The sequence below is a fragment of the Pezoporus wallicus genome, unplaced genomic scaffold (assembly GCF_028554395.1).
Source record: "Pezoporus wallicus isolate ANWC-B61680 ecotype Strahan unplaced genomic scaffold, APGP_CSIRO_Pwel_v1 contig_4161, whole genome shotgun sequence".
In the NCBI taxonomy this organism is placed as follows: domain Eukaryota; kingdom Metazoa; phylum Chordata; class Aves; order Psittaciformes; family Psittacidae; genus Pezoporus; species Pezoporus wallicus.
The window spans coordinates 2,295,907-2,321,409 of record NW_026639584.1 but is presented as its reverse complement, the minus strand read 5'-3'; the positions used below and the strand labels follow the sequence as shown (position 1 = coordinate 2,321,409).

The window sequence follows — 25,503 nt, the reverse complement described above, 5'->3', positions numbered from 1 at the left end:
CTTGCTCATGGGTTCCCGTATGTTCTTGTCACAGCAGAGAGGCTCTAGCACTGTTAACTTGGGAAGCTGACATCAGAAACATCACTAGTCTCAAGGATACAGAGGAAAGAATATGCTTTTCTAGAAATGTATGAAAAATAAATAAGTTTACCATGGAAGAATGCTCAAACCTGCCAGCAGTGTTCACTGCTGCAGCTGCCTGATTCTTCCCATTCTGTGGCTGAGTTTAATTTGCATATAACTGTTAGATTTTAACTAGTTAAGCTTATAAAGGCCAGATGTTTATGGCAGATTTTCTTTTTTCTCCTCGAAGAAGTGAGATTACTTTCAAAACCATCAAGCTTTGGGGAAAGTGGGTTATTCTAATAAAAAAAATTCTTTGCTTAAAATGCCTGTTTTGTCACTTGGCAAGAAGCAGGGTGATCCCATTTGCCCAAAGTGATCGCTTCACAGCATATTAACTTAAGTCCTGTAATTGCTGCATTAACTCTCTCTAGAGACTGGCTGTGCCTTGGCTGGAGTCTCTGGGACTGACAAGGTCAGGAGCTGAGGATAAGGGCAGAGGAGAGGGAGCGACAGGCCCTGCAGCCAAGAAAATGGTTGGGCAAAGAGACTGGGACAAGGAATATGTGCAAATAGCTAAAAGAGACCATAAAAAGACCCTACAGGCCTGTACAATCAAAGAATGCGTTGTCATGTGTACACAAGCAGCGGTAAAACTAAGGATGCTGGTGACTGATGCTCAAACTTTCCTAGTGTTATCTTTAGCCCTGGATTTACATTATAAGCGCACATACATATCATTTTGCCTGAATTTACTTACTTACACTGACACACAAATAAATAATATATGCTAAAACAAGATAAAGTAGAAAATATGATAATAGAATAGAATAAAATAAAATGAGCTAAGCCAAGGTAATGTAAAATACAAAATAATAAAGGTTATACAGAGAATGAGGCTACACGATTCATTTAGGTTGCGAACTTTGTTAGATATTAAGTCAAGAATGTCATTCACATGGTCTTACATGAAATGCCTTACTGCTTGCCCTCAAGGATGCTGCTCTTTTTACATAGAGAAAGACATATCTATTTTCCCACACAATCAAATTGCCTCTATCAGCTGTATAAAATACAGGTACCCGCTGCGGCCCCCAATTCTTTCTAACACCTATGCCCAGAGAGAGTTGAAAAAGCTTTTTAGAGAAATTTCAATCAGCTTTTCAATCTTTTACATGACACTTTAATTCTAGGCAGAAAATATAAATTCAATTCAGCCTGAATGGAAATTTTAGCTATAAAAGCATTGGTGCAAAGAGAAAAGAACACAGGTTGGAATTATTCTCCCACTGCTTTATTTTTAAATTAAGGAATCTCCAATGAGTAATTTTTCTAAACTCACATATGGCCCCAGAAACACTGCCTTTAGGTTTTTATGAATCATGGGATTTACTCAAATCTTTGCCCAAAGGCTGCACATTTTTAGTACACTGTACTGGGAATGGCTGCTGTGGCTCTATGTCCCAATTACATCCATACATTTCTGTAAGCACTTGGACTCTGAGAAAGAAAAGTATTTGTGCAAACACTGAATAAATGTTCTATATCATCAGGGTGGTTTTGATGTTTCTCTGTGGCAGCTGATTTCCAGGGCTGATACTATTGCCTAGAACCAGTGGGAACAAGTCCAATTATCATCACCCCCAGACCAGTGTCCACTGAACTCAGAACAATTCCTGCTGCTGATTTCAGCAGGGTCTGAATCTAGTCCCCGCAATCTATTTATTGAGGTGCAGATTTTCACAGGAGCCACAGTGACCAAAAATGTAATTGAATAAATTTCAGCTCACCCAGGCTGTGCTTTGTAGATTCATTTGAAAACCTCTTGTTCAATGAATAACATAATTAAATTAATAATAGGAATTTTCATTTATTTCTTTCCCAGCTTATACAGCGATCTCTCTTTTGGTGTTACCCAACTGCATGCACGTCAGGTACTGTAGTTTATGGATTCTGTGCTACTCCTGCCAAAATCAATGGAAACTGGATTGAGTTTTTGATGCATACAGAGGGCTGAAAGCCTCCAGAGTGTATTCATGAAAAAGAGACAACAAGAGTCAGATCATACAAACCTTAAGTTTGACGCATCAGTACTTCAGCAAAATACAACAGCTTTCTCAGGTTCCTGCCTGAACAGTTGTTTCTGCTTAGTCCCTTCTGAAACTAAAGCAGTCTTATAAACACAATCCAATTCAAACTAACACAGTCCAATTCTGTAATTTGAAAGGAGCAAGCGACTTGTGCCATTTGTTCAGGCTGAAGGTATTGAATGATGATTTCCAAGGTAAAAGGTTTCAGCATTCAGTCAGCTGAGTGCTGCAGTTTTCTTACAGGATTCCACCAAAAGAAATTCTAAAGAAACTGATTAAATCTGGATCAGAGGGGAACAATATAATTCTTCAATACTGTGTTTTAATTTGAGTACAGTGCAGCCTTAATGCTATAACCCTACAGTAAAAGCCTCTGTTTTGATAGATTTCCCTACCATAATGAACGTATTCTTTTCATACTTGTCAGTGTAACACACCCCAGGACAGAAAAGGCATTCCAAGTGGCAGACAAAAATTAGTTTTCCTTTCAGAGCTGGAGGAAGTGACACTGTAAGGGGCTGTGTGACAATATTCACTCTCTTTGGGGCGGTCATTGTGCCAGCCTGTTGCGACTTCATCAAGTGCCGCAATGCGGCACTGCGGATTCCTGCAGGTCCAATGGTGGCCACTAGGACCAAGGGAGAGACAAGCTGGCCAAACCCAGCGATGCAGCAGGCAGCGGCTTGGGATGATGTCTATTACTGTTGTATAAATCTTACAAGGAATAGAAATGGCACTGCAGCAGTTCAGCCTGAGTAGCTGATATAAGTGCCAAAGGTTTTGCTGAAGTCTTCAAGGAGCCGGGCAACAGGCAACCTTGGAGAGTGGGCTGCCAGAGCCCCTTGTTCCTATTCCTCTCCCACGGCAGACCTACCAGGTCCTGCAGGCAAAATAACAACACTTGTTCCTCTTGCCAGAGCAGCCCCTTAATTTCAGGAGCCCAGTGCCCCAGTGCTGCTGGCTCCCAGGGCCATTGGGATTCCCACTGGGAGAGAGGAGCGGGAAGATGCCCTGAAAGGCATCATCAGCATGGTGCAGCATGGAACCACACAGGCAATCCTTAGCTTTCAGCAGCAGAGGAAGGAAACGACAAAACTTTTAAAAAGGGAACCTCACCTTTACTGCCAAAGGTGGCTCCCCAAAATGCAAGAGATACAGACCACATTTGTGGAGTAATTTTATACTGTAGCAGTATGTGCTGCCCCTACCTGCAATGAATACATGCTGGACATGAAGGCTAATATATAAACTAATATAAATCCGCATGAACGAAATAGGGAACGTGCGATATACACATACTGTGAACTTAGACTTGCATGTATGAACAGTTGCTAAGGGAAAGTTACATTCATAGAGGAAAGAAATGTTTTGAAAGAACAAAGACAACACGCAGCTCCTAGACAAGGGCAATTACGTGTTTCTTGGTGAAACTGGAAAGGGATCTGCTTTCCATCAGGATTCTCTTTCAGTATATTAGCGCTGGATCGCGCAAGAAGGTCAATATGTTTAACAGCACCTCTCCAATTGTTAAATTTCTCCCAAACACCACCAATACCTGTTTATATTCATGCACGCGTATGCAATACAGCTAAGAAACCATAACAATTTGAATAGCAAATACTCACAGTGCTTCATTTGCGTTCAGTCCACAGAGTAAAAAGAAAGTGCAAAATAAAATATACACCGAAAAAAAAACGATGCCCTCATGGTCTGTTCAGGAATGTTCTACAAGCGCTAGAAGTAGCTAAATAAAAGGAGTTGTACAGATGCTCTCCGTACTACCTGCCTGCATACAGAATAAAACCTAACTGCCATTGTGGATGGTCTCTCCTGACTGCTTCAACCTAAGTCTTGGCTGAAGCGCCTCACCTGATCGCTACCGCCCTGGCGTGGATGGGAAGACGGGGTGTCTCGCAGATAAACTGGACCCAACCCTTTTAAGACATGACTGAAATTGCCCAAGGAGCCAGTCAGAAGCCCGGGTGCTCGCGGAGGGGACTACCCCTCCCCAGAGCCCGCCCAGCCCAAGCCGCCTCTTGCACCAACAGGGGCTTCTCAGCGGCCTTCAAGCGTCGTCGCAGAGATGCTGCATTGCGGCAATTTATTTATCACAGGAGCCAAGTCCAAAGCTGAAAGCCATGGACAAGAGCCGCTTTCCCCACCCTCCCTTCTCCAACAAAGCACTTGTAGTGACAGACACAATCTAAGAATCTAATGGCAAAAGATGCGAAAGCAAATCTAAATCACCAACCTGGTGAGCAAAGACCTCTCTCAGTAGATGCTCCTACATTGCTTTATCACAGCCACCAACGCAACTTCCACAATTTTCTCTTCTATTTGACCCTTAGATAAACCCCAGTCTCAGGCACAGTCTGGCTCTTGCAAACCACAGATACTTCACACCATCCAGCACAGTGAACACAAGAGGGATGAGTGCAATTTTAATGGCACTACTGTCCATTGTTTCCTTCAATGCCTTTATGTAGCCACCTCATTTGATTCTCTTTCACCTGACCAAGCTATTTCCTCAGGTATCCCTAAAGTACTCAAGAGCAACATGGTACAGCACAGCAAAGGTTTCTGGATGGCCCTGCAGTGTTTGTTTCTAAGGACCTGCAGATGTCATCCACCACTTGTACACACAAAAACAATGCATTTGAATTATTCACCCTAAAACAGAAACTTGAGAAATGTAATTCCGCTTCAGAAGTATCAAACCAGTTAACATGAAATTGCTTCATTTATGATAACATTATGATAAATTAACATAGAAATCATGATTATTTGGCTTCAAATTACTGTGAAATTGTTTTATACTTACACCCCTAATGCAGCTCTTAATTTTTCTCTTTTCTGAAACACAGAACTGGATATCTATGTAAAGAAATTGATGCTATTCATATTTCTTTTAGAAGTTATTACTATTTCTTTGCTGATTTAACCATAACATACATGTTCTTCTCATCATACATACTTACACTCATGTATACTTACACTGTATGCATAACCTTGCAAATTGCAGGAAAAAAACACTATTTGATTTAGATTTAGATTTATTTCAATCAGAAGCCTCTACCTATGCATTTTCCAGGTGCAGATGAAGCTATCTACTTCACTTATTAAGCTAACTACACATTACTGTTTTGATTTCCAATTTACTACAGACACAACATTAGTGTTGCAGCTAAAAATATTGAATACTGCTAATAAATAGTACCCTGCGCCCAGCAGCTGCAGCTGAAGCTTAAATATCTGACACAACGCTTCAAGTGGTAGACCAACAATTCTGCTGCACAGAGCTCCTATCATAATTGTACCCTCTCTTTCAGGAGAAGCCAGACTTTGGAGTCCTCTCTCATACAAAGACTGGCTGCAGCACAAAGCCTTTGTCTGTGTTGTCCTACCAGCACAGCAGAGAGACAAAAGCAAATGCTGAAAAAGACAAACCATTCATACCCTATAGGTCACATACAATACCCTTAATTGCACACAGGGAGAAAAGGCAGTGACTATTATGTGCTTTGAAACAGTTTCTGTTTCAATTTTTCCTGTTTGGTGACTGACCCCGGAGCAGGCAGGAGTTCCCAGAGTCACCAACAGTTTTGGACCCCAAAAGGTGTCACAGACAGGCTGAGGACATGTTGGTATATTTGATACTGGTGTCACGGAAACCTGTGCCATGCAGGCATGCAGCCTCCTTCCCCAGCCAAAGAGGCCTTATTAATGCTGACAGCATTCCATCCAGCTACCCAAGGACTGTCATCCAGCTGCTCTGGGGAGGCGAATCAACTGCGACTTCCAAATCATGGCATAAACTCACCTACCTTGAACTTGTTACTTTCACTCAGATCTCTGTCATCACCTCAACTTCATCTGCTGGGAGCTTTATTCCCATCATATTCTTCAGCTCAGCTTTTGGTTAAGGTGCCAAGCTGCATGTCTGCATTAAATACACAGTTGAGAGTCCTCTGGATTGAGTTGTTCACATTCATTTGACTTTCAACAGTCAAAATGCTTGTTCTACATCTTTTATATTACTGATGAAGAAACTGTATTAGTCAAAGGTGAGGGAGGGCAGGTCACAAGATGAGGAGAGCATGCAAATGAAACAGTATCATGGGAGAGGTTTGCCAGAAATCTCTGTCTCTGGAGTTTCGACTTTGGAGTCTGTCGAAGCAGTGACTGCAGCACCAGTGAAGGGCTTGCACTACACAAGCCTTAAACCCAGGCTTCCTCAAAAAGCATACTGGGCAGTGATTCATGAAACTAATAATTCTAACCTGGCATTGCTCTTATCTTGGTAAGTTCTGCAGCCTGCATGGCTCCAGGCTATTCTGAAAGGGAAAAAAACCTCCAACCTAATAGGAGCAGGAAAGGTGAATGAGCACAGCACTCAACTACTACATATGCTCCAGGAAGGGAAAAATCCATCTTTTCTAAACACGTAATGTAATTAGGCACCCACACTGAGGATTGATAGAAGTGTTCATCCATTTGCTGGGACATGCCTGGAATACTGCAGGATTAGCAAAATCATTGATCAATGAATTTATGCAAATATATTCTCCCCATAAAGACAGACTTACATTACCTCTGTAACAGGCACCAGTGGTTTTCAGAGGCCCTCTCTTGCCTGCTCTTATTTTGTTTCAGCTGGTCTTTGATATAAAACCTGTCACCACGATGCCATCTGGACAGTGTTCCTTTCACTGTCTTGTACCTCTAGCCTCACATTTTGCAATATGTTATAGAACGGAGGTTATCTCAGATTTCAGCTCCATATCTTGTGCAATGACACTACATCTCCCACCGACGTGTATCAGCACATAAAGACACTCCTTATCAAGCAACAATCCAACTACACCATCTTTCCTCCATCAATCCTTTACTGCAATTGTGTATCTCGTGTCACTGGGGTCCACTGGGTGTGCAGTGCCTTTCTAAGAGTTCTCCAGAAAAAGCCCTTGCTGCAGTTAATCTTATCTCCAACTGATTTATAGAACAAAACCCTTGTAGTAACCCGCAGGAGCATTTCTCCTTCTTTTAAGACCTACAGCGATACAGGAGGCAGGAAGAATGGGCAGCGTATAAACTACAAAACATTCTAATAAGTAATGGAGTAAAGAAAACTGGAAATTACTATCTGTCCACTGATACCTCTATACTGTGGGTGCACTGTTTCCCAATTGCCAAACTGACTTGTGTTCTTCTTCTGGCACAAATTGATTGTCTGGGATACAGGCTCAACACAGAAAACGGAGGATACCCTTAGAAAAGCCAAACTCCTTGGTTTTCATCTAATTTCACCTAACTGGTAGTTACTCCAATTACTCATATCCTACCAATGGTTACTCCCTTCAGTTCTGTGGCACATATTATGTACATGCTGACTGACGAAATAACTAAAGATTTTAAATTCATTTTCTTGATTTACATACATTTGAGCTAACATACACCTTTGGGTAAAAAAAAAACCAAAACACAATAATTTTAACTTTACTGTACTCAAGTATGAACAAGTAAACCAGCTATGCACAACATTTTAAATAGAATTCTCATTTTCATTATTCTATTTAGATATTTTGGTATCAGTTATAGGAACCCAATTTACAGAGCTCAAATTGGACCCTGATTGCCTCAACCGACCATAATTTCCAGCAAAATAGAGGAGGAAATCACATTTGTGTGGCATTTTCAGGCTTTCATTAAGCAATGACATCTCATATATTTAGAATTATGTCATGACATTCGCTCCCTGACTCTCCAGGTTGGGAAAGCAAATACAAATCTTCTATCTAGCTAAGACATGCCCAGAATAGCATTCTGCAAATGAGTAAAAGCGACTACATAACTGAGTGCTCAGCATACACAAGGCAACCCTGGGAACAATTAAACAGCAGCTGTAGCACAAAATAAAGTTTCTATGACTAAAGGTAGTGCGCATTACAAGCACGCTCACCCCGACATCTCTATCAGAAATTGCACAGGTTACTAAATGTTTTATGAAATAGAATCCTTTGTAACAGGAACATATTGGATTGAATAAAGTAAGGATGAATGAGCCTATTCTGCTTGTAAAATGCTCGGACGGCTGATGTGTCAGACAACGACCAGGGGTTGCAGACCACAGCTAGTCTGGCAGAGCATGCTAGGTCCCCTGTGCCGAGGCACAGACCAAAGGAAGGCACCGTGTGGGGCTGGAGCTGGGTGCTCTTCTGAGGAGCAGGAAGAGGAGGCACAAATGTTTGCAGAGAAAAGGTTAGGTATGCAAACACTAACTTGTTTCTTTTAGATCAAATATTTAGGGCTCACTTGGAATTGAAGTCCCAACTTAAAGTCGCAGGGAACATTTGGGTGGCTGCAGTTGCACCAATATTACTGGTGAGTGAATCGCCACAATTCAGAGCCGAAGGGTGGGTTCCTGCATGTGTAGTTCATTGCTGAAGACTCAATGACAGAATCAATGCTCATTCATTTAAAAAAGAGGGTGAAACTCAGGAAAAGAGGTTTTTCAAGCTGGGAGATATGGAAGACACACAACAATTAACATGGTTAACAACAACCAAACCCCCAAATCATCCCGTACTTGCTCTATACAGGAAGAAATCATTTTCTGCCTTAACAGAAAACTCTCCACAGACCTCCTAGGATTAGCTCTTGGTATGGTAAAAACTTTTGGGTGCAAAATCTGTTTTTTTTACAGAAAATCTGCAATGAATAGGATGTGTTCATGCTCCAGACCCTCCGGCTATCACTCAAAGTAGGGTGAAAACCACCTTTACAATATAAACCAAGGAGAACACTCCATCTAAGTTGCCAACAGCGACTCCTGATTCTCTCTCTCCTATCCACATGGCACAACTGCCATGTCACCGTGCAGGTTTCAAGCTACCCCCGTGAGGCAAGCCAGTAATAAATAAAGTAAAGGCTTTTTTTTGCTAAATTGAGTTCTGTATCTTACTGTCCAATGGGTCCTAAAAACACAAGTGCTGTTCAGCCCTTCCAGTCTAATGATAATAGCACATCCATTCACTTCAGTTTACCCAGTTCCAAAGAACCTGCTGAACCACCTTCATTTCAAGGAATTTCAAATTCCTTTTATTCATGTACCCTAAGAGACTGGAGGTGAAATTCTGGACATTTGGAAATACAGTTCTGGACATATCTCTAGCCTACAAAGGATATGAACACTGCATTGCACATGCGTTAAGGAATACGGCACAATTATTTCGAGGACTTTAGGGTCTGGGGTCTTTTGTATGGTTTTGTGAGGTTTTTAATAATCTTTCAAAGTTCTACACTAATACATATTTCTCAGTAATACTGTTATTGCCAACTACTGCCACAGGACATAACTAAAAATTAAGCAGAGCAGAAAACCTCCTACTAATAATGACACTATAGTTAGGTAAAGTTCCACATTCATTTTCTTCTACTTTTCTGCACATTTCCAGCAGGCCATAAGTTAGTTAATAACTTGTGCCACCCCTGCAAAAAAGCATGCTCCTTTTCCATTTTGTTACTGGTTCAGTGGTCGCACACACCTTTCTCTGCCTTGGAATGCAAGAAGAAACCCACTGAAATCTGCTTTATCATCTTATGAAAGGGGGAGAGGAAATATGTCAACAAGAAAAATCCTGATTTTAGCAACAGATTAAAGGCAAAACCTTTATGGGAATAATACAGAAAATCTGACAAATGAACAAACCAAGACCCACTGCAAATACCAGGAGCTTTTTAAGGAAGGATGTCAGTGCTGCATGTAATTTCTCAGATACTATTTCACCTTGCTGCAGGGGCAAAGACAATCAATAGAAGGCACCAAAGCACTTCATAGTCAACACTATTGCAGCTTTTTAACCCAAAACTCAGTCACCAGTAGCACTTGGCACCTTAATTACAGTCTACATAGGTCAGATCATAGGATCAGGGATTAGGACAATTGGAATATGGAAGCTCATAAACAAAGCAGTGACCAAAAGACTGTGTGTGCTCTGGGAGCTGCAGACAGCACCTTGGGCTGGTCCAAGCTCCAGCTGAGGTTAGCACCTCATTGCACCAGGTCAGGTACTGAAATTAGCCACAAATTTCAGCCCTGTTTCCATCTCTGCTCTCTGCTATTTGTTGCTACAGGGATGTATTCATAATGTGGAAAAAGAAAATAACAGTAGTGAGTGGAAACAGCTTGTTGATAGAAGAAATAACTAATGTGGACCATAGAGAGCTCTTCAGTTTGAAGGACAACTGCACAACTTTCTCCTCTTCCTACATCTTACCAAATCACCAAGCTCTTCGCACTCCTGGGTTTTGAGGAATTCAAGGTGAATGAAGAGTGCAATCCAGAAACCAAAATGCTTTTAAAGAAAGTGTTTGGGGTTTTGTTAAAGTAATGCTCAGCATTTGGTGCCCTGAGTTATCTGCAGAATTTAGAGCTCTGTAGATGGGTGGGTGTGCAGAGAAAAGATGCAGAAGTGGAAACGTTTGGTACCAGAAAGGTCACAAGTTTTCAGGAAGCTAAAGAGGAAATAAATTATTTGGTACTTTTGCAAACTCTCCAAGCAGAAAATTAGAGTAATTTTTGCCAGAACCATTAAATATTTCCTACACATTGCATTACAGGTTAAAACATATCTGCATAAAATACGTTGTGGGTTTGAAATGATGAAATTTAGTTTCACTTAATATGCTTTGATGGTTCAAATTGCTTTATTTTTTTAACATTTCTGACTTTTACAACTGAAGATATGATATTCTCTGGGGCATTAAGCTAATTAATTTTGATAGAGAGATTAAATACTCAAACTTTGAAGAAAAACTTGGGAAAAAAAATCAGATTAGGTTGGAAATAGAAAACTCCCATTTTGTGACTGCAAGAAAAATACCTCTAGAAATAGATACTATCAATCTATTTTCTCATCTTTTAGAAATAAGATTGATTTTTCCTGTAGCAGTATGTCTGTGCTGAAAATTAAAAATGCATTAAAGGGCTGATTAGGATGTATTTTATATATTCCCCTTTTCTCCCACCCACAAATAACTGGCATAGAATTAACTGATTAAAAGCAGAGCAGTAAATAAACTAATTCAACATTTAATACATTCTGGGGTGAAGAAATGCACTCCCAGCAACTTTTTCATAGCCTGCAGAGTCGGTATATTACAAAAAAGGCTCATTTATTATCCAGACTATTTCACTGAAAGCCATAGCACAGTCTGTCTGATTCACTCGCTGCAGATAGGGAAAATCTGCCCATCAAAAAAAGAGAAAAGCCTCAGTTTTAGAGGTGTTCATGATTTCTTTCTCCTTGTTTTCTCTCCCCACACAGCAGACTTTTCAATCTGACAGACAAGCAAAACTTCACAGTGGTAACACGTTACTTTTCCTGAAAAGTGCTATTCATAAAGAAATCAAACAATATTCTTGATAAGTTGCCAGATGAGGAACTCTGCAGGTACCTACTGTTAGCTCAGTATGAGCGACACACACTCTCTGATCCATAGCAGTACCCCAGCCTGGGACACAGAGGGGCCCAGCTGACTGTGATGGACAAACACACACAGCCACCTCTCCCTGGTCCCTCAGAAAACTGAACTTCCTTCTGCGGAAACTGACAGCGAAACTCCTTTGAGCATCAGTGCAAGCTAGGTAGAGCCCTTGGGGATGTTTCCCTGGGGAAACATCAGCTGTGTTTTCAAGCCACTGCGGTGTGTGGCACAGCACTGCCTATATACCCGGTTATTTTGCCTGCTTTCAGAAGCCAAAGACAATGTCTAGAGTCTGCAGGTGCCAGGTCTGTGTGAGGCAGGTGCTTCCTTTAACCATGTAACATTTGCTGTTTCAGCCCCTGTGACTTAAAGGCAAGGTTTCCAGCAGCCTGAGCAGGCCCTCCTTGCTGTATTTAAGTATACACTGCTTCAGTGCTGGACCAGCTGCAGTTCAGATGCTGAGGGTGTCTGCTCCCTACCACCCCGGCTCCCTCTCCATTTTGGCTGAGGACTGTGTGCTTGCACAGGTATTAACACTTTCAGCTTTGCAGTGTTAACTTTCAGGTAACAGGGAAAGCTTTGTATCAGTTCATATAGTCAAAACCTACCCCAGAAAAAGTCTCTGAGTGAACAAGTAACTATTAGTAATAAGCAAATTATCTACTCAGATACTGAGTTCTGGGTAATATTGGATTTTACATTACAGTGACGGTGCTCTAAATCCAATGTGCTTTTTCTCTGTTAGAGTCAGCATTCACTGTCAAATCCTTTTTTCTTTTTTTGGTCTGTGCCGCAGCCTTAACAGCCGATGTGTAAAGTTTGTGGTACATGAAGAGCACAACGTGGTGTTATTTCAGCCCTCAGAGAAGGATCCTCCCCAGAAGCCAATGACTGCACTGAACAAGCCTGCCAAACGCCTGTCTCTCCTCCCTCTTACATACCAAACACCTTTTAAACAGCTTTTTGTCTAGGGCGATCGTCAGATATCTCATAATATTGTTGCTCCCCATGAACCTGTTACCCATCCGCTCCCCAACATTACACAGAGCTGGCCAGGTTGCTGGCTGCAGAGCACAGCTCGGACGCACTTTGAATACTGCTGAACCCCATCTGTTCCACGCAGCAGCAAGCACGGCAATATCCCCATTCCTCAGGAACAGCAGTATAGAAGTCGTCTATTGTGGTTTAATTAGCAGTAACCCCAGGCTGGGGGAAGCGTGAGATCTCACTCTGCTACCTACAGCCCTGGTGCGAGGTGGGAAGGGAGGATAAAGCCCCCCAGGCTCCCCCAGCACTGCAGCACGGGCAGAGCTGCCCCCCCACCGCCCCAGCACAGCACCAAGTCAACTCACAGGATCTCCAGGTCGCGCAGGGCTCGGAAGGCTCCATCTTCGATGCAGCTGATCTGGTTGTTGTCCAGTTGCCTGCAGAAAGGAAGGGAGAGGATGAATGCTGGCGGGGACGGGCAGAGCTGTCTGGGAGCACCAGGCTGGGGCTTCCCCGTGTCCGAGGTGTCCCTGCACCCCCTCGCAGCGCCTGCTCCCACCCGGCGCAGGGCTGGCGGCTGCCACGCTGCGCTGGCGGTGCTGCTGCTGCCTGACAGCGCCGCACGCTCCCGCGCACTGGAGCCTGGCAGGTCTCAGTAAATATTAATTGTGCTTCTTTTTTTTTTTTTTAAAGGCAGAAGGGAGTAATTTCATTACATTGGGGCATCCAATCCATTATGAGCTTTTACCGGCATGTCACTGAAACAATTTCATTAAGCTAAAGGCCTGTAAATCATTGGAGGTCACTGGGCTGCCCTCCGTGACCTCCCAGAATGCCTTTTTTTCCGTTTACTGGAAGTTGGAGTCCTCTGTCCTGACAATACTAAATCTCCAGGCTTTATCTGCCCGAGAGCTGTGAGAGTGCACAGGGAATATACCAATTCCAAATTAGACCCAACTAATCTAATTTTATAGTCTTTTTATTATTCTAAGCACCAAATGTCTGTGGTGGTTCGATGCCTCTCTGCATTGTTACTGGTCCCATCTGGTAGCCCATTCTATTGAAAGATTTCTGACTAAATACAGATTCTGTCTAACTGCATCAGGGAGAGCAACCCAGTGACAGAAAGCATTATACACACATACACTTAAGACGCTATTTTGCTTCAAAATGTGTAATTTAATATTTGGATGGTGGAGTTCTCTCATTTGTCTCCCTGCATATGCATGATTTCAATACATTTTACAATATATGCGATACAGCAGTACAGCTACATCTGTCTCTTTTGCTTCGAAAATTAAAGATGTAAGTTGCAATTTAAAATTCAGTGATTAAATTTTCTGACATCTGATCTCTTAAATTTTACACTTGGAGAAATAAAATTATTTACCTACCCATGTGGAAGTGAAATATCTGCATTTCATAAAAACAGACTCAGGCTCCTGACTCTATATTATACAGTCCTTTGCACAACATAAAGTGTAGATGTAGTGAGGAATGGACGGTTTGTCCTGTGTGTGTAAAGTATCATACACAAAGATACCAAGATTGCATTGCAGTTTCTGGCTGCTATTAAAAAATACTAAATATATACACAGAGATAGCAAATACATTACACCCAAGTATAATGTATTTGTATAGTTATACCAGCTTCTACCCAATTATTTCCTGTGCCTAAGTTTTGGTCTAAATAGACATTTGTCACAACTCTTTTATTATACTACAATAAAGCACAGACAGCGCAAATATAATCTTTATGCACCTCTTTTAAGGATTGAGTTTGACCGACTAACATTGAGCATCTTGAATATGTATGGATTTGACAACTACAGGAAACTTATCCTTTGCAGTTTGTATCCTAATGTAGTCTGATCTCGATGTGCATAAAAACCCATACACCCATACACCCTGTAAGGTCTACTTCAACCTGACAGATACCGGCATGCACAATCATCCTAAATGGACTTTTCTGTAGCATAAGACTTAATGCATAGTATATATACATATGTATATAGGTGAAGACATACATATTTATGCTCTGTTTCTCCCACCACCTAGCATAGATGCTAAAAACTATATATTTTTGACTGCTGGGAGGACCAGTGGCTGCTGAGAGGCTTTTTCTGAAATCCCTGGTTAATTGTGTGGGTTGTTAAAAATTCATTGCTCAGCCAGAAATGATGCTACATTTCAGGGGGGATAAACTTAAAATGAGTTAAATATAATGCTGGTTGCACGACTGAGTACTTTATACTTTGCTTTATTAAGCATAAAGTTGTCACATGCTAGCATGATGAAGAGAAAGCACGGGAACTTGAGAAACACCTCTCTCTTTTTCTATGGGAAGTAAAGCACTATATATGGCCTATTTTTATTTGAGTTAGACTATAAACTGGTGTTTTTTTGCCAAATACACTAAAATGAGCAAACAAACCCAATATTCAGTCACAAAGTCTTCTGATTAAAGGGTTTCACATGAGGTGTATTGGATTTTTAAAAAAATGCTACTCATAGATTGATTTTTGTTGAAAAAGCATAATGACAATCATATTTCCATAGGCCCAGTCAGCTGGTGCTAACAACCAGGTTTAGTCTGTGAACAACTCACCTCTGGATGCCCAGAAGACACTCACCGAGCATGACAGTAAATAGGGAAAATATTTGTTTCTGTGTGCCCCATAGAAAAAATGGGCACATTCTCTGGGGACACCCACACACTTAATGCTTCTTTGTAACAGAGCTCACGTCTCCTGGTATCTATCAGGCTAAAGTATTCAGACCTGCATTAAACTCTAAGCATGAGAATTTCTTCTCAAAATGAGCAGAACTAAAATTAGGTATGACTTTTTAAGACCCTTCACCTCCCATTTATTTCTTTGTGTGTCAAGATGGAAATTCTCTTTCTTTGCCTCTCAAGAGCCCCCTGGTGAGAGGTTAAGCAGAGAGTAGAGATTTAAGAGTTTAAAGTCTAAACATCTTCCTTCCAAGACAAGGCTTAAAGTTGTGAGTAAACTTCACATGAAGCTTGAAGGCAAAGGCAGGTGCTCAACTCATACTTTTATACCTCTGAAAAGAAAACTCCTGTGATGTGGGCAATGCACAGAAGAGCCATACCTAACATTTGTGGATAAGAACATCTCAGAATCATAGAATAGTTAGGGTTGGGAAGGACCTTAAGATCATCTAGTTCCAAACCCCTGCCATGGGTTCTTCTTGCCTGAAGAAAAGTAATCATGTGCAGAGAAAATGAAAATTCAACTTTGAAAAAAAGAAAGAAAAAAAGGAAAAGTCAGAATTTTGGAACAGGCGGCACTTCCTGGAGGAACATGGGATGCTGCTCTTGTTTCTTCACTGCTGCCATCTGGATGGAGCAGTCGTACACACGGAGCACTGCTACCCCAGGCACAGATCAGTTGCTTACAGGTGAACTTAGAAAATGGTCTCAGCTAGCTAGATTTAAATGCCATCTCTATATGTCAGTGTTCATACCCCTTCTAGAAGATCTTTTCCTCCTTAGTATTACAAACAAGGTGTTAGGCATGTAATGGTGTAACGTAATGGCGAACAAAGGTCAGACAACACAAGCTCAGATTTAAGAGACAATTTTAACACGGACAAAGTCACTTTTTATTCTTCCATTTACTCCTGCCTTTTGAAGGAACACAGCATTTACCACAGACTATCTGAAACTACCAAGTGATTCAACTGCCTCTGAAGAAAATGAGGGTTATCATATGGAAAATGTGAGCCTCTGTATTTAAGAGACAAAAGGGTGAATGGAAGCCACAGCAACTGAGCTCTGTGAAACAGCCACACAATTCATGGCACATTATAAAAGCTACAAGCCAAACCATGGACAAATAAGCCCTGCCCAAATTTGAACCTCCAGATTTTTGCTACGGTACATAGACATCTAACTTTTATTTGGGTTAAAGTGCTTGTGTTAAAGCCAAAGCTCTCATGAACAAGAGACAACACACTGGACCTGGGCTGGGGATATCGTCAGAAGGGTTCCTGCTCCAACAGCAGTGAGAAGAGATCGCAGCCTGGGAAACCCAGCAGCTCATTTGTGATTGAATTACCCATTGTGACCCTCAGAGGCTCCAGGGATCCGAGATTTCCATGACAGGCAATTAGCAACGAGCAGCACCAACAGATACAAAGAGGAATTCCAGAAGATCTCGGAGAATGGAGAGAACCACTCGAGCAAGGAAAATAGTAAATGGGGATATGGGTTTGAGGTGAAGTGTGACACAGATTGATACTTTGAAAGAATACAAGAATTCATAAAACCATTTGGAGAATTAGGCATCTTTCATATGGTAGAGCTGTAATGCACAATGCTGCATGTAGTATCATAATCTGGCTAACCTTGACTAGTCTCGGTTTTCATTAAAAAGCAGGAAAATTGTGTGACTAAATTATATGCACCTGATTGATCTCTATCTTAAAAATTGATGTTTTAAAGAAAAAAAATTATATAATCACCTTTCTATGAAATGAGAAATAATGATGATTCTTAATAGATTGATATCGCTGGACAGTCTGTGGGTTGGCCAAGACACCACTTTAACTGTTTAAAACACAATTCCCTGACAGAGCATAACTCCAGCTTATCCATTTAGATTTGTACATCATCTATCATACATGAGAATAAAGTTCCAAGTAACATTTAGAATGAATAGGATTTTACAATGTTGATATTCTTTTGCCATTTGAAATCATCCTTTAAATACTGAGGTTTGGAAGTTTTGCTAACAACAATAAGGAATATTTACTTTACAAATGCATTTGAAAGAAAATTCCCAAGCAACAAAGCTGATAGAATTTTAATCATGCTATTAGAATTAAGGTTTTATTTTCTTCTTAACCCAAAACTATTCTAAAACATTAAAGAAGTGAATTCATCCGGGGCAAAATTTTCCAAAACAGAAATAACCTAATCTTTTACTAACATTAGTAACTACCAGCAAAAGTTCATGTTTAAAACGCTACATCTGTACTACTAGCATGCTTCCCCGTAGCACACCAACTAATCTGATGCCATACATGCTTTCAGTATTTTTCTGCAAATAGCCATCCTCACATTCATGAGAAAGAGGTCCTTCAAGCATCATCATTTCACAGTAATGAATAGTATCATCAGTGTTTTGCACTTCGTTTCAGTGATGGGGTTCTTTTTCCATTTACAAAAACTACTAAGGCCACCGGAGAGCTCAAATATTAATCTGGTTTTAATTATACTGTGACACTAGTTTAATTACTGTAACATCTTTCTACATTTTGTCCAGAATCTAGTTAAATAATTAAATAAAAGCCTGTATTAACAAGTACTGTAATAAATACTTCTCAGCTTTCTTTGTTTCTCATACTGTTCGGCATAAAAAGAAGTGTTAGAATAGTAGTGTATGAAATTACTCTGCTAATGTTACAGATATTTACTGCTACAGATCCCAGATTAAGCAAGAGCCATTTCCTCATTAATAAAAGACTTGCCTATTAGCCATAATTAAAGGTGAAGTATTTAAAGGAATTTTCAATAGCCATCTCACAGGATGGCTCTCACTGTAACTTATTATAGAACTTACAGAATTGTTAGGAAGACAAAGAATTTGGTTCATTGAAACTCCAAAAGACATTTTCCTCAAACCTATTCACTTTTTTCCTAATCCAGCCTGCTGGGTCTATGCTACCAATGTGCTGCAAAGTTTAGACCCTAATCCTGCAGCTCTTCACTAACCTGCAAGAATTAGAGAGATCCTCTACAACATTTATTGTCCATCCTCCAAAACAGCCCTTATATAACTTTGGGAATGTTAACACTTCAAAGGAAAGTGACACCAAGACATCTATGTGAAATTTCTCACATGGCAAACTAAGGTCCTTATGATTAAATTGATAAGGAAGCACCGTTAAGTGGTAATAGATGCTCCTTTAAAATCATACGAATTCAATTAAATTGAAAAAATATAGATTTTTTTCAAAGTGCTTTTCATGCATTTTTCATGTTTAATTTTTACTTTCTATTGATGCTTTACTAAAATCATTCTAGAAGAGCTTGCTTGTATTAGAAAACCTAGAAAATGGATACGTTAAATTCAATATGAAATTAACTCTCAAGTGGAGTAAATCGGTGGTTCAGAACAGCAGTGACAAAGCTGCTGTGAACAAGCTGAAATCTCACTCTGCGAATTTTACAAGTGTTCCAAAATTCCTTTTTTGTGTTTTTTTCCTAAAGATGTGGTTTTGCCAAAGGCTACAGTTGAAGCATTGTGCAGAAACAGCTCATCTGCATTAAATAATTGGGCACAGTCCTACTCTCTGCTTCAGTTATCATAACCACCCTATGTTGCCAGGTTGTTAAACAAGGAGGAAGGAATATCTGATCTGGAGGAGAGACTTGATTTTAAATACATACTCCGCAGACTATTCAAAAGTATCAAGTATTTACTGTAAGTTGTATTATTACGTTAACTCACAATTCCAGCTGTTGCTGTCAAAAAACAGACATCATTCCAGCTTAATGCAAAACTCAAGTGGCAAATGAGCATGCCAACTACTCGTGCCTCTTCCCACAAGGATAAATACAACAAAACCAAGATTTCCTTTCAATATCGGGGGGGTTACGACAATATTTTTTCTTCTTTCTTTAACTCTCATGGTTGCTGATGTAACAAACAGTGCATACCAAGCACAGAATGGCTGTCTCCATAGCAATTGGGGCAGGTTTTGCCGTTTCCCTAGTTACTCTTGACTGATAACCATCTGTTGTTCTCCTCTGCCATAGCCCCAAAGGGGAAAAGGGGAAGAAATGAGGAAGAAAAAAAAGGGTGTTAGAGAATAGGAAAGTTACTTACTATAGTGGTTTTTACATTTTTCAGAGGATTTGCACTTACTTAAACCTTTATTTACTGTTATTTTCAGTTGACAGGTATCAAACACCATACATAAAGAAAAGTTTATTCCTGAACGTTACTAATCATTCACTTAACTAACAGCAGGTCATACTGGGGAGTCATATTAGGAATGTTAATAGGAAGTCATATCACTAGGGATGTTACTATGAAACTGTGAAAAAGCTGAAACTAAGGCACTTATATAGAAAAAAAATGTGCAGATATTTAACCTAAATAATTGGTAGACATTTGCAATGTACACAGAGCATGGGATAGAGCAGCGCAGCATCCACTCAGCTGCTGCAGGTGGGACAGGATCACTAAGGCACTGCTACTTCCCATCTGAACTGCAACAACTGTTGGAAGTTACCTCTGTGGCGATCACTTCCCTCAAACCTTGAGGCCCTTCCTCCCCTCCAGCAAGCTTTTGTGGTGCTACAGGGGAGACACAGCGGGACCGCAGGGGCAGGCTCTCCATGCCTGCATCCTTCTTTGAGGACAGCAGCACTGCTGCACTTGCACCATGGGCAGCCTCTACGGTCCTGCTGCCCAAGGTCTGCACCAAGATATGCACCATAACAGGGTCACACAGACACACGGACCATCCCGGTATTAGTTACATGGAACTAATAGCACGTAAGTCATGCTCACTTTGAAGGAAAACCAAATAAGCCTCCACAGGCAAGCTGCTATGGCAGATCAATACCGTGCAGGCAACTGGGGTTTGGGCTTTTTCCTTGAAAATGAGGCTGTGCCTATGTTCTGGGTAGTAACAAATTCATTACAGAACCAAAATGTACAAAAGAGAAAGAATGCTTCATGCTGGAATATCGACATTTATATCAGATATCAAAGACAAAGGAAATGTACTTGGAGCTCTCCTACTACTGAGGAACTCCCCCCACTGTATTTCTGCAACATGGCTTCAGTAGGCCAGAGGACTGCAAAACACTGCAGAGCAGTACAAGGGGTAACGGTTGGACCTGATGATCTTAAAGGTCTTTTCCAACCTAATTGATTCTGTGATTTTCTATGATCCTAAGGAGGCACTGCTCTGCTGGGTCTTATCGGCAATGGGACAGGAGATGTGCTGGACACAGATGGCACTGTTGCTGCCCTGAAGACACCACCAAAGGGCTTCCCAGCTCCTGCTAGCGGGAGCTCCAGCAGCACAGGGCTGCCTAGGGCTTACCAGGACCACGGCTAAAGATGCTTCTGGTACTGCCAGGATAATAGGTGGGATGCAGCGAAGCAGTGTGGTTATTTAACACTAAGCAAGGGTGCTGCTTAGCAAAAATCACAATTCTGTTGTTTCATTATCTATACATTTTAATTTTTTTTTACTAATAATGTATGAAATTCAGCTTTAAGAGGAAAAACCAGAGCTCCCGTGCCTTTAAGAGGCTTTGTTTTTTTCAGCAAACATGAAGTGAAGATTACATGCTGAGATGGAGGCCGCGGCAGAGAGCAAGTGCAACCAACCTCGCGGTTAAGTGAAGGTAAACGGGCCCAGGGCCAGCCACCACAAGTACCTATTTTACACAGTTAGGAAGATGACAGAGCAAAAAGGAATCTTGACATTCGATTTCCAGCCATTTGTCCCCTTCAAAATCACATATTACATTAGATTAATTCCATCACCCGCAGTCATACCACAAATTGAGGTATGTTTTCAGGCTCTTAAGACAAAAATTAGGAGGAAATTATACCAAAACAGTAAATGTTGTGAGTAAAGACACAGCAGAGTGTCAAACTTGTTACATGGCTGGTAAATTTGGGCAAACCAGTAAAGATTCTTTTGGTTTGGTGACTTTTTTTTTTAATTAGAAAATTAATACTTAGTAGATGAATACCCAAATAATTATTTTACACTTACACACTGTGGTATCTTTGTATAACACACCAATAAATGTTTCAGGCAGATGTTGGTTTATCAGACTGTTTTGAAAAAAAAATTGGACAGTTACAGCTGTAAAGGGAAAAACAGGTTTAAACATCTCAGTGCCCCTGATACGGGCTTCCAGTGCTGATCCTGCTTAGCACAGGCTCCGTGGCTTCTCTACAGGGTTCCAAAAAGCAGACCATTACATCTTTAATACAGCTCAGAATTTAGGATGAATATGTGGCACTCCAGATGATGAAAGGTGTGGTGGGAGATGCTTCCAGGGTTTTTTGGTTGGTTTTGCCCCTTTTCTACTCATCGAGCAACAGCAACTTGCCTTTGAGACATGAAATTTAAATTATTCTAGTAATTTCCACTGTAAAACTGGCCATTGACAAATAAGCAATGAAAAATGAGTGTTTTCAATTATTGTAAGATAAGAAGCCATTTGACTTCACTACAGCTTTGTCTTATTCACTGCTGCCTATCAAAGGCAGGGATTTTGGTTTTAACATGCAAATGCTGAGGTCCACATGCAGCTCCAGATTCCAGCTCCTCATTCTGATTGCACATACCTCTGTTTTGCAGGTATGTGACTTCTCAGGCCTACTGAAAATGAGCAGCAGACCCAAGTACACCATGTAACTATGCTCCTAAGGCTGTAGCCCTCTTACTGATACAAACCAAGGTCAGCAAAGGATACTATAAAGACATCTGAAATTTGTTTTCCCGTGGTTGCTTCAGTGCACATGCAATGTTCTGATCCTCAGTTTTTAAGAGTGTTTGTATTTGTCACTTCTTAGCATCATATCTCATTTTGCAAGTCAGATCTGTGGTTGACTTTAATCAATACTAGATAAGCATATGGGCAGGTTTAGATGAGTTGGAGCTAAGGGTGAGAGACATTAGAATTCAACCTGAAGCTTCTGAGCTTTTAAGGCATTTACCTCAAACTTCATTCTCACTACTCAAGGCAATGAATTCAAATTCAGCATCCAAATTCCCACTAGAATTCCTTCTTATGGTGTGACTCTGTACTTCATTGACTCAAATTTGCTTGTTCTCCTATGTGATTTCAAACAAATAAGTTAACATAAGGTGTGCTTTGGATTTTTGCATTACCAGCTTATGCTACAACTTTAATGAACGGGTGGGTTCTCGCTGTGCACTTTGATGTATTTATTTACATTTGTACTATGCTCATAAAAATAGTACTCTGTCCTTCTTTGGGCAATCTGTGCTTACATATGTAACTTATGGAGATACATAAGTGCATTTGCTTACTCATATACGTGTAAGCAAATAACATTCTTGTTACTCTGAGAAGACTGGTAAAGGGTTCAAATAAGTGCTAAAATCTGTTGGTTTATTACTGTCACAAAGTGGGGTATCCTCATGAAACAGACTGGAAAAAAGAATCCAGTGCTCCCGAATGAGGGAAGATCCCTCACTGACAAAGCACTGACTGTCTAAGCGTGACTTCAGGCCTGAAGGGGTGTTGGGTCACCACCCCACCGGGGACTAGGAGACTATTGATGTGAAAGCACCTTTGTCACAGCCACCCCAAAACGTCAGGAGATCATTTCACGCTGGCAGGAGGTAAGCTGTGAGCAACTGCAGAATGGAGACCATTGCCTGGAGGCTGCTCTGGGCCATCCACTGTACGCACTTAGCTTTAACTTCTGCACTTCCACCAAACAGCCTTCTCCAAACTTGCAACCTTTCATTTCAGTGCTGTAAGTATTGCTTTGTCCTGTCTGCTACATGGTGAGGAAACCTCGTTTCTGTGTGTATTCAGAGCCTTGTCCAAGATTCCTGAGCAGGCCTATCTAAGGGTGACTTCTCATTATCAGCATTGCTGAAGTCCACTCATAGACATGAAATGGTTTTCTGGCAGTTATACATGGATTTGAAGACCTATTCTTCTTCCTCCAGAAGTTGTCCATACTCAATCATCCTATGACATCTTTCATGAAGATGTCATCACACAGACTATGTGACTTGCGTTCTCCTTTGCCATCCACTCTTTTGCCCAAGTCTCCACCACGTCTGGAACACTTGCAAAACACACCTACACTGTCAATGAAGCGCCTGCACATAACAAATGAAAGCCCAAAACACTTAACAGGTCATCTTCAGAACAAGGAGGGTTAGGAAAGAATAACCAAGAGAGAACTGCAGGAAAGGAAAGCAAAGGACCTGATACACCAAATGGGAACCAAAATTAATGTTGCTTTTCATTCTCTGGGGACCAATTTTTAAATACTTTGAGAAGTGCTATGGTAATACACAGCAAATCAGATTACAGATGATGACAAAAAAGCCATTTTGTTTGATTGTTTTCAAGCCAGCCAAATTCATGTCATGTGTGAAATATTTATCACCCGGGGTAAGGACAGCAATCCATCCTGCAGATTTATGTTTACAAGCACTCCGCACAAATGCTCCTATTTGAACACCCCTATGAACCATAAGCATCCAATATGTTTGGACCAGTGCATTCAGTTTTTGTTAGCAGATCATTAACTTGGTGAACAATGTTTTAGTGAAGCAGTGTGGCACTGCCATGCATCCTGCAGGAACAGGGCACAGAGCATATGTGACAACTCTTCTGCATATTCACCGGGGGGGATGTGTTCCCACCTACACGAAAGCATAGGTCTATTTCTTTTAATTCATAAAAGAAAATGTCATCCATCTATTTTAGGCATTTACGTGACTGCTGTAGTACTGCAGTCCCTTACCCTTAATGTATATACTCCTCCTCCCGTGGGTGCTCGTCTGTCAGCAGAATAGTGAGGTTTTACAGCACTGCAGGAACTGAACCCAGCACTTCCAGTTCCACTAACCTGCATCATTTCTAAATTCAAATAAGCTTCCCTGGCCTCAGGACATGCAAAGTACCAACACAGAACATAGAACAGGGAGAGTTTATATCCAAAGCGCTGAACACTACTCACTGCGATAGGCAGCCACTGATAATGTTACTACTGTCATGTTTATAAAGATACAGGTGAAGCATGTGTAGCAGCACTCATGCTTTACTGAACTGCAGTACTTTAAAGTAAAAATGTCATCAAACCCCCTATTACTGGTTTCTGAGACTCTCACATAAGTTTATATCTTGGGTAGAAGTTAAAAGCAGCCTAACAGGTGCTGAAGTCTGTCTTGCTGTTTTCCTTCTGGACTGCTATTCACTTGGAGAGATTAACTGCTGGACAAGGAATAACTTGACCCTGGATATGGAACTTCACAGTTTAGAAAGCTTCACACCAAGGGACAACCATAACCTCCATGACAACACACATTGCAGAAAACAGGACAATAGATCACCCTCAAAGGGCTTCATTCCACCTTGCAGGAGATTTGAGTAAGGTAACTAAAAAGCCTGTATTTATCTGTAAATGCAGGACTTCCAGTGAACAGAAATGTGAAATATTCCATTTAAAACTGGTAAAACAGCATCACAAAATAACTCCATCCCAATTTAAAAAGAAAAAAATATAGGTGGAAGATGGCTTACCATTAGAAATATTGTTGGTATTAATAACTAATTTTACACCTTTCATCTAACATCAACAGGAAATATTGCACAGGCAGTGTATATACATGATTTCCTAGAATTTATAACTTCAAGATTTTTCTCCACAAACTGCTAAGTTTTTGTTTTAAGAAGAATTTCGTTCTCAAATTAACAGGTGATTTCTTAAATATCAATGATTACACATCTGAACTGTTCCTTCACGTTTACTTAGCAGCCACTGAATAATGATTCTACAAGTATGACAAAATCGAAACTATTAAAAAAGAATCTTACAAGTTAACCCATATGATCTGAAATTTCCTTGCTAGGTGGTATTTTTTATTAGTATTTTTTCTTGACATTCCATAAATGTGTTCCTGGCAGAGGCAGCTGCTTCCTCTGCCAGGATTGTTTTAACAAAAAGGCAGTCATGTGCAAGAGAACTTTTACTCCCCAGCAGGATTAGGCAGCAAGTTGGGATCAAAAGAGCATAGCAGTTACCTTGCCTGACCCTTTAACCAAAATATCAACCATCTAATTCATACTGAACTGTGACAGCACTGAAATTGAACGGCC

At 40.8% G+C, this 25,503-nt stretch overlaps 1 protein-coding gene across 3 annotated transcripts in view; it reads right to left on the bottom strand.

Moving 5' to 3' along the window:
• Window positions 1–25,503, bottom strand: part of SLIT3 (slit guidance ligand 3) — a 518,859-nt gene that overhangs the window by 218,164 nt on the left and 275,192 nt on the right. For all 3 annotated transcript variants that reach the window (XM_057415154.1, XM_057415155.1, XM_057415156.1), the window contains one exon: window positions 12,992–13,063. In XM_057415154.1, coding sequence (XP_057271137.1) covers window positions 12,992–13,063 — 72 coding nt within the window. The remainder of the gene's footprint in view (window positions 1–12,991; window positions 13,064–25,503) is intronic.